General features: G+C 36.4%; 1 protein-coding gene across 2 annotated transcripts in view; it reads right to left on the bottom strand.

The window, feature by feature from the left end:
• Positions 1 to 600: 600 nt before the first annotated feature.
• Positions 601 to 13329, bottom strand: part of SPPL2A (signal peptide peptidase like 2A) — a 51906-nt gene continuing 39177 nt past the window's right edge. For both annotated transcript variants that reach the window (XM_086710670.1, XM_086710669.1), the window contains 3 exons: positions 12803 to 12880; positions 11211 to 11371; positions 601 to 894 (listed from right to left, as the gene is read on the bottom strand). In XM_086710670.1, coding sequence (XP_086566796.1) covers positions 820 to 894; positions 11211 to 11371; positions 12803 to 12880 — 314 coding nt within the window. In that variant the 3' untranslated portion in view covers positions 601 to 819. The remainder of the gene's footprint in view (positions 895 to 11210; positions 11372 to 12802; positions 12881 to 13329) is intronic.

Below are 13329 nucleotides of genomic sequence, written 5' to 3' on the forward strand. Positions count from 1 at the left end.
GGGATGTTATACTCACACAATGAGCCACATGTGTTAATATAAAAGTTGACTAAAAAATATTTTACAAAATGTCAAGCCTTAACACCAAAAGAACCAAATTCCAGAGGTAAGAAATACCATGGTGAAATTGAATGTTAGTGTAGAAATTTAAGCTACCTCTTCAAGAAAAACAGGCCACTGAAAACTGAAGACTAGTTCTATATATTATGTTTCTTTATATCTGGAAAAATATTTTAATATAATACATAGGCAGACTAAAGTAATTCAGATTTTCAAGTTTAAAAAAAGACTGGGATTTTTAAAAAAACCTTATGCTACAAAAATACGCATTTATAGATATTCCCAAATCCTATTTTTCTAACCACTGCAGTGAAAAGATCCAAAATTTCATCGCTGAACTGCCTTCTAGCATGATCTTAAGCAGTTATTTCTATAGAGCATAAAGTTTATGTAATTCTTTACAGTAAAATCTGTTCATAAACTCACCTTGACAGAAATACTTTTATCTATCATTAAGAGTTGAAAGAAACAGATTTTAGTAGAGGGGTGGGTCAAGACAGTTTTTTAGAAAAATATACTGTGTATAATAGATCTTGAAAATTACACAGACCATACGCTTTTATTTAATGTGAAGGCACAACTTTAACATAGTTAAAAGCAAATGTATTTCAACTATTTGATGTAATTGTCAGTACCAGCTCTTTAAAAATATATATTTGCAAGCATATCATTGAAGCTTCTTTCAGACTGTCAATTCAAAAATCAATTTCAAAAGTCAAACTCTATTTGTAGAAAATCAATTGACAGGTCTACAAAATATTATTGTTGGACATTCTGTTCGCCAGCAGCCACAGGGCTTTCTTCATTTGTTGCATAGTCCAGGTGGCCCATCACCTAGGCACAAATAAAACAAGTTAGGAAATGCAAATTTTCAATTTGCCCTCAATATTCACTAATTTGGCAAAAGGATTCCCACGTTTTAAAAAGGACACAGAGTACTCCCTGGGACTGAGCACTCCTTTTGGAGCAATGTAGTGGCTCAACATCCATGCTCTAAGAATAAGATCAGGGTGACAGAGAAAGCCTCATCATTTGACTCGGAGCCAACCTGATGAACTCTTTCTTTAGATCTTCTACTATTTCCATTTCCCAATACGAATTGCCCTTCATGGCAATGGGAACTCTACCACAAAAGGAAGATATTCCTGATGCTTAATCTAGGACACTATTCCAGGCAGTGTTCACTCCTAAAGGTAAAAAAACTAAAAATGACCCCACAAGTCACTTTGAGAATACCTGCTGGTTTGGGGACAGTGTAACTTGGTTGATGCCTTGAACTGACTGTAAGACAATTTAAGAATGATACTTGAGGGGTGCCTGGGTGGCTCACTTGGTTAAGCATCTGACTTCGGCTCCAGTCGTGATCTCACAGTTCATGAGTTCGAGCCCTGCATTGGGCTCTGTGCTGACAGCTCGAAGTCTGGAGCCTGCTTCAGATTCTGTGTCTGCCTCCCTCTCTGCCCCTCCCCCACTCGCACTCTGTGTGCCTCTCTCCCTCAAAAATAAATAAAACACTAAAAAAAAAGAATGATACATGAAATTATGGAAACATTGTATGACAAACATTTCTACTAAAAACAAATATACTGAAGGTACTTAAAAGGTCAAATGAGTATCTGAAAATAAAATCAAGACTACATTTGCTATAGACTACTTTAGAGGAATTACCAGTTAAACTTTTCTCAAACGATCACTTCAGCTATGCTCCATATTCCTAAATAAATCTTTTCATATTTGGGAATGAAGGAAGAAGAAACTGCTTACATGTTTTCAGTTTCTTCTTCAGATAAACTTGCTTAAAAATAGAAAGAAAGTACCTACTGTCTTTGCGAAGACTGTCAAAGATTTTTAGATTAGTGATTAATTTTCAGTATTGTGATGCACATTTTCCCTTCTTTATCAAGAATTAGAAGAAAGACCAGCAAGATAAATGTTCCTATTTTTGTAAAAGGATTCTAAAAGCTTCAGTGTTTTTTGGAAAAGGAAGCAGAAGGTGGAGTCATTTCCAAACGGGGTCTCTGAACTTGCCAAACAAGAAGAACACAACATGAGCTGAAGCTTCTGCTGACAATTGTCTCAAGTAACAGAGACAACTTATAAAACCCAAACCTGCCAGTACTCTACAAGTCATCTCAAGGCCAAAGCAGTTTTGAGGTCCTTTATTTGCCAAAGATATTCCCTACATTAAGATAGTTACATGTTCGTAGCACTTCGGGGGGGGAAGGTCCAATCAAGAAAGGTTAACATATTTACCAAACATTTCACTAGATGAAACATAAGATGAAGTTGTTGAACTGTTGATTTTAGTCATAATTCAAATGAGGGACAGAAAGGAGAAGCATGTAAGATATATTTAGGCTCCTTTTCTTCTAGCAATTTAGAAGCTCTGAGGATAAGAGGTTGGAGCTGTGGGGAAAGAGAACTAAGTGGCCTCAGCAGAATGGGTGCTGGGGAAATCCTCTTTCTTCCCCAAGACCTGCTTACCCTGGCAATTGTACCCTAATGACAGCCTATACTCCCGACGTTACCACACACCTCTTCTTTCCTAAACCTCAGTTACCTCACTGGCACTATAATCTAATTCCTAACTACATAAGCAATGTATTAGATTAAAAGAAAAACTTTCAAAATCAACTTATTAAGAAGTAAACATCTGTACTCTTTATTTACTTTTCTTTACCGACTTTTCAATGAAAGCAAAGCAATACAGAAACATAAAGCATGACCTTGAAATAGGTTTGTATGTATGTATGTACGTATTTATTTATTTATTTTAATGTGTACTTCTTTTTGAGAGAGACAGAGCGCAAGTAGGGGAGGAGCAGAGAGAGTGAGGGAAACACAGAATCCAAAGCAGGCTCCAGGCTCTGAGCTGTCAGCAAAGAGCCTGATAATGGGGCTTGAACTTACAAACCGTGAGATCATGACCCAAGCCAAAGCCAGATGCTTAACTGACTGAGCTACCCAGGTCCCCCAGATAGGTTTTTATTTTTAAAAAACTTTGGGGGGGTGCACCTGGGTGGCTCAGTCGATTGGGCATCTGACTTCAGCTCAGGTCATGGATCTTGCGGATCGTGGGTTTAAGCCCTGCGTTAGGCTCTGTGCTGACAGCTCGGAGCCCGGAGCCTGCTTCAGATTCTGTCTCTGTCTCTCTGCCCCTCCCCTGTTCGTGCTCACTCATGCTCTCTCTCAAATATAAAATAAAAAACATAAAAAAAAATTTTTTTTAAAATTTTTTTATGTAGGCTTCACACCCAGTGAGGAGTCCAGTGTGGGACCTGAACTCATGACCCTGAGATCAAGACCTGAGCTGAGATCAAGTTGGATGTCTAACCAACTGAACCACCCAGGCACCCCAAAATAGGTTTTTAAAAACATAACAAAAATTAATATAGATAATAAAATTAACTGGCAAAATTGGTAGAGTTCTTCATAATATTTGTAAATAAGCAAGGTCGATTTGGAAAGATGTCCTCTGAAATTGGGTCAGCTTGCCTGGCATTTACTGATAGTTCTGCCTATCTATAAGTGAACCGGACTCCAGAAACACTCTAATAAAACTATCATTAAAGGGGAAGAGGTAACCGGAGAGTTGCTGATACTAAAGCAGTGTTGTTCTAAGTATCTCTGTATTCGGACTTGTCAGTTACAGCTTGTGACTTCTAAAAATAATTAGAAGCACTAGTGACATTTAACAGAGACAAACCCACTGTTTACTGGATATCAACAAACCGAACACTTACTTCCTATCCAGAGTAAAAGAGCCCATTGGAGATTGCTGCATAACTCTAACTCCACTGATTTAGAAACAAACAAAAAAATCCCCTAAAATGATGATTTCTTTTAGTTGTTCTTTATGCCAAAGTAATTATGCCACTGCTTGATTTTTCTCTCTAGAGAAAAAAACACCTTTATTTATTCTACACTAATTAGAACTTAAGACTTTGAGTACAATCACATGGAATTGAATACTGTAACTCTTGAAGCATTCATGAGTTGAAGCATTAAAAAAAAAAGCTGAAGTATTTTCTTGAAGCATTCAAGAAAAAAGTTCATAGTAAATAATAGTGTAAGTGGCTTTGAATTATAGGAAAACAATATACAATTAAGATCTCCAAATTAGTAATATTTTAGTGAAATCCTATAGAAATGTTACTTCTTTTGATCAGAAAAATTAATGGAAAGGGCTGAAAGATTCTAAGTAAAATACTAAAGTACTTCCATGAAGTCTCAGTTTTAGAAATAAATGGAGTATAATTTCCCCTTTGGAAAAAAGTATAAAAAGGCTAACCATGACATTTAAAAAATCTCCAGTGCACATATGTGGATCTTGAGAAACTTAACAGAAGAGCATGGGGGAGGGGAAGGGGAAAAAAAGTTAGAGGGACAGAGAAAAACCATAAGAGACTCTTAAATACAGAGAACAAACTGAGGGTTGATGGGGGGTGGGTGAGAGGGGAAAGTGGGTGATGGGCACTGAAGGAGGGCACTTGTTGGGGTGAGCACTGGGTGTTGTATGTAAGCCAATTTGACAGTAAATCATATATTAAAAAAAGAAAATCCCCAGTGCAAAGGCCTGCTTTTTACCACCACTATTCTTTTTTTTTTTAATTTTTAAAAATGTTTATTCACTTTTGAGAGAGAGAGAGAGAGAGAGAGAGAGGGACAGAGACAGAGACAGCATGAGCAGGGGAGGGGCAGAGAGAGAGGGAGACAGAATCTGAAGCAGGCTCCAGGCTCTGAGCTGTCAGCACAGAACCCAACACAGGGCTTGAACTCACAAACCATGAGATCATGATCTGAGCTGAAGTCAGATGCTTAACCGACTGAGCCATCCAGGTGCCCTGATTTACCACCACTATTCTTGAACCCACTCTAGTATCAGGTATTGGAATGAACTAAATGATTAATAGCATAAACAAGTATGTCACCACCTTAGATTCTGGCTTTATTTTATATTACCCATTTTGTATTTGCTTATGTCACAAAGTAGCAAAAACTGTTGGCACTTGCAAAAAGAAATGATTACATATAAAGACTGTAAAGATACTAGTCTAATTTAACGTTTAAAAGTGTCTCACTTTTAAACACAACAAACTTATAATAATTTTGGCAATTTTATGAGGGCTGCTAAAACACAAACTTACACACATACACACAAAAGTGACTAAAGGTCAGTGGATTAAGGACTGAACATTACAGATGCTTTGCATGAAGAATTTCAATAACACTAATGGAGAATTTATAGTGTATAAAATACTGTTATCAGCAGTGTGGGTTCCTAATACCTTTGAGATAATAACTAACTGAGGAAGGTATACATAAATATCTACACTGTGAAGCAAATATTAATAAGTATTTAAAATACAAAATCCACAAAAAATATGGGGAAAGGTGAATCTAATTTCAAGTGGAGAACTCTTGGGTATCTGCTTGGAGAAGGAAGATTTTGAGTTGGGAATACTATAAGAGATATTCTGGAAACCATCTGGCAATGCTATGAAAATAATGGAGGCAGAGGGAGAGAAGGGAAAAGGTTATGACACTGCTAGCCTGAGAGATGAACCAGGAACTACCTGAGGGTTGATTTCAGGGCTGACCCTCAGGTGTGTCTTACACTGGGTCAATACCTTGCCTCCCTCTGTTTTACCAGACTTTTTGAGGTTCCAGGTTGTACTTTCAAAGCCTCTGCCTAGCCTTACCTGATCTCATCCACTTGCCTACCAAGCCCTGGGCTAACCCACCACTATGGATTAGATTTTCCCACCTGCCTGTAGATCCAACCTCATTTCATGGATGAGGAGACAGTCATAAGAGATGACGTGACTTGGCAGAACTGATTCCAAGGCCTATAATATACTGTTTCCCACAAATGTCAACATTCAAGCTAAATTAATTTTGAGTTTAGCTACATTTTTTTTTTAAAAAAAGGAAACTGCGTGTGTATATACATATATATATACACATATATATACATATATATATACGTATATATATATATTTAAAAAAATTTTTTTTAATGTTTATTTATTTTTGAGGAACAGAGAGAGGCAGCGCGCAAGCGGGAAGGGGCAGAGAGAGAGGGAGACACAGAATCCAAAGCAGGCTCCAGGCTCCGAACTGTCAGCACAGAGCCCGAAGCGGGGCTCGAACCCACGAGCTGTGAGATCGTGACCTGAACCAAAGTCAGACGCTTAACCAACTGAGCCACCCAGGTGCCCCTGAACTGCTGTATATTTTAAAGTTTATTTATTTTGAGAGAGAGAGAGAGAGCGAGTGAGCGAGCGAGAGAGTGAGAGACAGCAGGAGGAGCAGACAGAGAGGGAGGGAAAAGAGAATCCCAAGCAGGTTCCACACTGTAAATGCAGAGTCCAATGTGGGGTTTGAACTCATGAACCATGAAATCACGACCTGAGCCAAACCAAGACTCAGACACCTAACTGACTGAGCCACCCAGGTGCCCCTAATTTTAAGTTTAAAGGCTGGACAAAAGTAGTAAGACATTTTCTTTTTCACAATGGGGATAACTTTGTGAAGGCATTATATTCTATAAGTTTCAAAAATGCTGGTTTTCTAAAAAAATAGATTATCTCCTGGCAGCAGTCTGTAATATTCTGCAACCAGCTTGCCTAAAATTTCAGCATGTGCCTTTTCTTCATATTTTAAAGTCTAGCGTACAGTGGGAAAATGACCACATTTAACAGATTTCTTTTTCCTCTGAGCCTTGTGATGGCTATCAAATCTTTTTGCAAACTGAGTTAAACGAACTAGATTTAACAAACACCTTAAGTTTTAATATTCAAACTGGGAAAACAGAAATCTAGTTAATGAACTGAAAAGTAACAGCCAAGCAACAAATAAACCAAAACAGAAAACCCAATTCCTATAAATAATAGCAGCAAATACACAGTGTTTATGATATGCCAGGCCCTATTCTAGGCAATGTGCATATTTGACAACAACCAACCCTCTGAAATAGGATGATTATTATTCTTTTTTACACTGGAGGAAACTGAGGCACCAAGAAGCTAAGTAACTTGTCTTAGGCCATGGAGCTAATAATGAACAAAATCAGAGTTCAAACTTCGGTAATCTGGTACCAGACTCCACACTTTTATTACTATGTGCTATTTTATATTCTGAATATCTTTACTTAATAGAATGATGACATCACATTCCAAAAGTGAGAAGTGTATAACCAAAGTTGTCTTACTCTTTTTTTTTCTCTTAATCTTTTTTCTTTAAAAAAAATTTTTTTTTAAGTTTATTTTTAAGAGAGAGAGAGAGAGAGAGAGACATAAAGTGTGAGGAGGGCAGGGGCAGAGACAGAGGGGGACAGAGGATCTGAAGCAGGCTCTGTGCTGACAGCAGAGAGCCCGATGTGGGCTCGAACTCACAAACTGTAAGATCATGACCTGAGCTGAAGGCAGATGCTTAACCAACTGAGCCATCCAGGCACCCTTTTTTCTTTTTTAATATAGTTAAACTGTAAAACAAAGTTCACAAGCTGCCTCCCTGTCCACCCCTCTCCACCCCTGCAAATTTGTTTTACCTTTTTGGGTATGTTAAAGTGAATTTTCCTACAACCAATTGTCTTATTTAGCTTCTATGTTATATGATTAAGGCTCTGCTGGGGTTATTTACTACTGCCTACAGCAGTCTGCCCTGCTGGGGTTATTTACTACTGCTTGTGTCAGCTGTAGTGGTCTTCCCCTTCATAGGTAGTTACTGTGAAGCAGAATTCTAGTTTTTTTCAAGATCACTATTTTTAAGAATGAGAATGAAACTTGGATGGTCTAAGGCAGAGGAGTTGTTCATAGGGAATATAAATGCATCCCTTGGTTGAATTCCTTCCTTACCTACCATCCTCTTTCCCCTCAATAAACATCATAGAGAGAAAGGAGGAAAGGTAATAAACCAGAGAGAAAGTGAACTGTATTTTCAAAGAAACACAATGTTATTACATTTACGTATATGACATCTTTAAAATTCAACTATTTGTAGTGTGAGTTGGCATAAAAAGATCTCCACACAAAATGTTCAAAGTAGTTGGCCCTAACGGAAGGTGGGGGCATGTGGAATAGTTAGAAAAGGACATTCTATGTTTACTTTAGACACTTTTGTATTACTTGTTTAAAGAATGTAAACATGCATTACTTTGTAATTAAAACACACACACAAAAAAAGAAAGTAAAAACAGGATTAGGGTGTATGTAAAAATTTTAGTTCATTAATTGCCACTAATAATATTAACCTATTAATCATTATAATAGAACAAGGATAATCAGAAATCCTTCAATGAACATTTTTTCACATCAACTTTGTCCAAATGTTTAATCACTTTCTGGACAATCCCCTGAAGAGAAATTACTGGGTCAAAGGAAATGGTAGTAAAATACAGTACATGTGTTTGAGAGTATTACGTAGCCATTAAAATGATTTTTTTAATAAGGAATTTAAAAATGAAATAACACGCAGTGAAAAAAACAAAACAGAGAACTCTTTGGAGTATGGCATCATCTACCCACATATGCATTTATCCAAGAAGGCACATGAGGGAACTCACATAAATCTTAAGAGCGCCCACCCTCGAGGTGGTGGAATTATTGGTGGACTTCCTTTTCTTGTGTTTTTCTATATTTTCAAAATTTTCTGTAATAAGCACACATTTTTAAAATAAAATGCTCTAAAAGCTGTATTAAAGGGGAAGGAAAATTTTGTAAGTAAAAATGCTGGTGATGAAAATAACAAGACACATACTTCATTCTGTAAGACAGTTATATGTGTTCTCATTAACAGTTCCGAATTTAAATTCTAACCTAAAAATTTAATGTCAACCCTAATCAAAATCTCCTTATGTTGCTCATCTTCTCTGTCCTGCTCTACCTCATAACCAGTGAATCAGATAGAAACTTCTTGCTCACAGTTCTGTCCCGAGCTGCTGCTTCTCCCTCTGTGTTCTCACTCGGTGCTTCCAAATTTCTGTCTCTAGCTAGGTCTGTTTCCTGCACATCAGGAGACATTCATTCATTTGCCTATTATTTCTCTCTTCTTGTTGGTCCTATAGGTGCTCTAAAATGTCCAATATTGAATTCATCACCATTTTCCTCAAACCTGTTGCCCTTCTTTATCTCTGTGAATGGTATCACATCTACCTACTTGGTTACCTAAGGCAGAAATCCTGACTCCATTTCCTTCTCTTCTCCCTATACTGGCACTATCACTGTATTCCATTAATTATGACTCTAAATTTCTTTGGACTTCGTCCTCTTCTTTTGATCTCAATACTGTATTGATTCTGGCTACTATTGCCCCTGATTATAATAGCTGCTTTAAGTTTTGCTCCTTTCTTCAATCCATTTTGTAGATTTCTTAAAACCCTTAAATGGTCTCCTATGTTCTCAAGATAAGAGTTCAAAGACCTCTTTGAAGGTCTTTGGCTTACAAGACCTTATGGGCTGTCACCCCTGTTTCCTTCTCCGGTTTTCATTTCCTACTGTTACTCAACATTATAGTCATCCTAAATTTCACTCAGTTTCTAGAATGTGCCATGCTCTCTTCCCTCTGAGCCTTTCAAGACATGGTTCTTTCCACATGGAACACATGGCTCAGGCTTCAAGTTTCAACACATAAATTTAACATTCTTTAAGACTTCTCTAAATCACCTTTGATTCTGTCACAAAACCACAAGCACTGGGTATCCCATTGCTAGCTTTCATGGCACCCTATATAGCGAATAAATACATTTATCATACTTTGTTAGTGACTATCTGCATCCTCCACAAGCATCTCACTTTCAAGAGGCCATGAGAGTAAGACTGTTTCTAACTTGTTCATCTTTTATCACCAGCACCTAAAATAGTACCTGGCTCACAGAACTGCTCAATTAACATTTGCTATATGAAAATAAAACTATTTTAAGAAAATGGTTATGAAGAGCACTTTCTGGGATGTGGCTTTCAAAGGCTAGAAGTAAATTGTATGTTGTAGGACATACTTTAATTTTTAAAAATCTATAAAAATAAAAAATTGTGTGGGTGCCTTCTTCATGTAAAAGTTACATGCTATTTTACTGGCTTAGTCAAGGGCCTTGTAGCCATAATTCCATGCACATAAACATAAGTTAAGACAAAGGCATTGTGATGTAGGCAGGACAAGTATTATTTTAACGAAATTTCAAAGGAATTACAAGATTTACCCAAAAGAATTCTAGACCACTGCTTCTTCAAATTATAGTAGTCTAACTTAATGAGTTAATCACCTCTTGTTAAATAAAGATGATACCGTAGACCAACTGCAAGATGGATATGAACTTTGAACTGTTTACCTACTAACAGAATTGCAGCCACCCACCCAAAGTATCTCTATTTTTGTTCACGTGACCACTAACACACATGTATGAGGGTGGATGGAGGACAGTAGTTTGTTGTAATAGGCAAAGCAGAGCTAATTGCCTCATGAAAAAAATCAATGTGATGACCCTGACCTTAGTAAGCTAGAGTTTCCCAATCCCCTTTAATTTCAATGGAGACAAATTTTACTGGAATATCAAGAACATTTAGAAAAAGGAGAAAGGGGCTTAACTGTAATGAAGAAAAAATGCAAACATAACAGGTTCTGATACCATGATTTCCTCTGCTCCAGGGATTTTACAGAAAGGTCTGTCTTGATCCAGTTAAATCTGAAATGGGTACCCTATTGAATTTAGTTAGACCCTTTTAGGTACTAAAGAGAGTAGAATTTTTACCTGCAAAACCTTAGGACTCTAACTATATAAATAAATAGCTAATATCAGACTCAAAAATTCTGTACTTATAGTTTTATTTTTCATGAAGCCTACTTTCCTGTGCGGATTTGAAAACTTATGTTGAAATGCTGTTGTGGTTTTCCCTGATGCCCTCCCACTGCTTCTTGGTAGTCTCACCTGGAGTCACCAGGATTTTGGCATCAGATGAGATGAAAACTGATGATGCAGCAGGTGGACAGTAAGGGAGTAATGATGGAAAAAACTTGGGACATCCTGACAGATCCAAGGTAACTTCTGGGCACATAAAAGCTTTGATGTATATATACAGGCAGTTCCCAGCCAAAGTTAGTCACTGAATTACGTCCTAAGATAACTTGGTAACCAAGATAGAAGAAGCACATACCTGATAGCCGTTACCTTTCCAGAACTTTTTCATTTCCTTACGTCTCCAAGCAACAACTGAGGCAGTAATAAGTGTGCAAGGAACTAAATAGAGGAGAGCAGGTTGCCCCTTTTTCATCAGCACCAGAACCACAAATGTAAGTATCATGCCAACAGAATAGGCTATAAGAAGAATACCAATTATCAGTCATTTCTACATGCTACCAAAGGCAGATTTTGACTCCCTCACTGAAGTGGTGGTTTTCAAATATTTCTAAGGATATTTTTGCCCTATGACTTTTTTCCTAATTTCTTCATTTTCCTAGACAGCAATTAGGAGAGACACTCTACAGAGCTTTTGAAAATTTGGAAACTAGTTAGTATTTCAATTATAATTACCCTAATCATCAATCATTGATAAAGACAGTAATTCAAAAGTCTCAATTAGTCACTGTTAAGGATGGTAAGTCATTGCACATTTTGGATAACTAAAATCTGTACCAAGGGGTACTAAAAGTTGCTTTGAAAAATCTTCCTAATTTTAATTATATACTTCCAGGGCTTCAACAAGTGCATACCAAACACCATCTGATCTTTCCTTAATGACTGAGGGTCTCATCACGAACATGGGATCTCAGAACATTGGAGCTAGAAGAGCCTTGACAGACAATTCAGTCTACCTCCTGATTTTATAGATGAGGCAATGGAGGACCAGGGAAGTTAAGTGAACTTCCCAAAATTATACAGCACAATGGACAGAGAACCCTGTAATCTGCTTTTCATTGAGTGTTCTTTTATTCTATCACACTGACTGGTGCTGGACTTTAATATGTTAATGCCCTTAGACAGTATCATTCTTAATATCCTTAGACTGCTTTTCTTATTTCTTTATGTTTTTTTTCTTTTTGTCATCATTTTATTCACTTAGCTGTTCTTTCTTGCCGTCAGGTACCTGTTTCTAGTAATACCCTTCTCTATTGCTAGTGTACATTCTTAAGTTACTGCATTTAACTCCACTATGGAATTGAAAACCTTGCTAGCACAGTATGTAAATGGTTCTGGTACAGGCTGCTTACTTAAGAATAAAGCACTTTGGTGTATGAACTTTGAGATACCTGTTTGATATGCTTAGAAGTATTTTTTGGCTTACTTCCTATTCTTGTCTGTTCTCAATAATGGAAATAAAGGGATAAATGACAATTCTGCTGTCCTAGGTTAGATGTTATTGTGCCATAAATTCATTTATATACATACACATTTATTCATATAGTATTTTAAGAAAATCTAATATACAATTTATTGATTACTGATGTGCCATATGCTCTAATAAAGCATGTAAAATATGCTTATATCTAATAAGCTAATAAAGCTAATAAAGCATATAAAATATGCTTATATCTAATATAAAACCTACTGATTTACTTTCATATATAATTTTTTTAAACCTCAAAAACTTTATGATATAGGTATTAAAGTATTATTCCTTTTTGATGGAAAAACTTGTCTTATTAGTTAATGATGAAGAATTAGAATCCCGGACTCCTTATTTTGACACCTCTACCTTTTCCTACAGACAATATAATTCAAACATAATAGAAAAAAACAGAAGTTTACCAATTGTGGAGGAAACATAGTATATAGAAGAAGAACCAGTCTGAACATCAAATCTTCTACAGTATGCAACCAACAGTCCTAAAAAACAAAAAATAAATTAAAAAAACCAAGAAAACCCAAACTCCACATTATTTTCTTAAAACAGTAACAGCAACACAAATTTAACTGCAACAGCACACACTGCATTATATTTAACCTTCTTTTTTATACCATGAGAACATTAAAGTACCCACAAATTCTGGACAAAATTATAAACGCTGATTTTTTTTTAACTTAATGCCATTTTTAAACATTTTTCCAAGCCATTAAACAATCTTTAAAAACATGATTTTTTATTAGCTGCTTAACATTCTATGATATGGAGAAAATTTTTTATTATATTTCTGTGGTATCAGTTGTATTGTCTCCTCTTTCATTTAGAATTTTAATGATGTAGGTTCTCTATTTCTTAGTCTAATTGAAGGTCTGTCATTATTAGCTTTTTAAAGGACCAACTCTTAGTTTCATTAATCTTTTCTACTGTTTTC

This window comes from Puma concolor, chromosome B3 (genome assembly GCF_028749965.1).
Source record: "Puma concolor isolate L17-30 chromosome B3, mPumCon1.1.hap2, whole genome shotgun sequence".
In the NCBI taxonomy this organism is placed as follows: domain Eukaryota; kingdom Metazoa; phylum Chordata; class Mammalia; order Carnivora; family Felidae; genus Puma; species Puma concolor.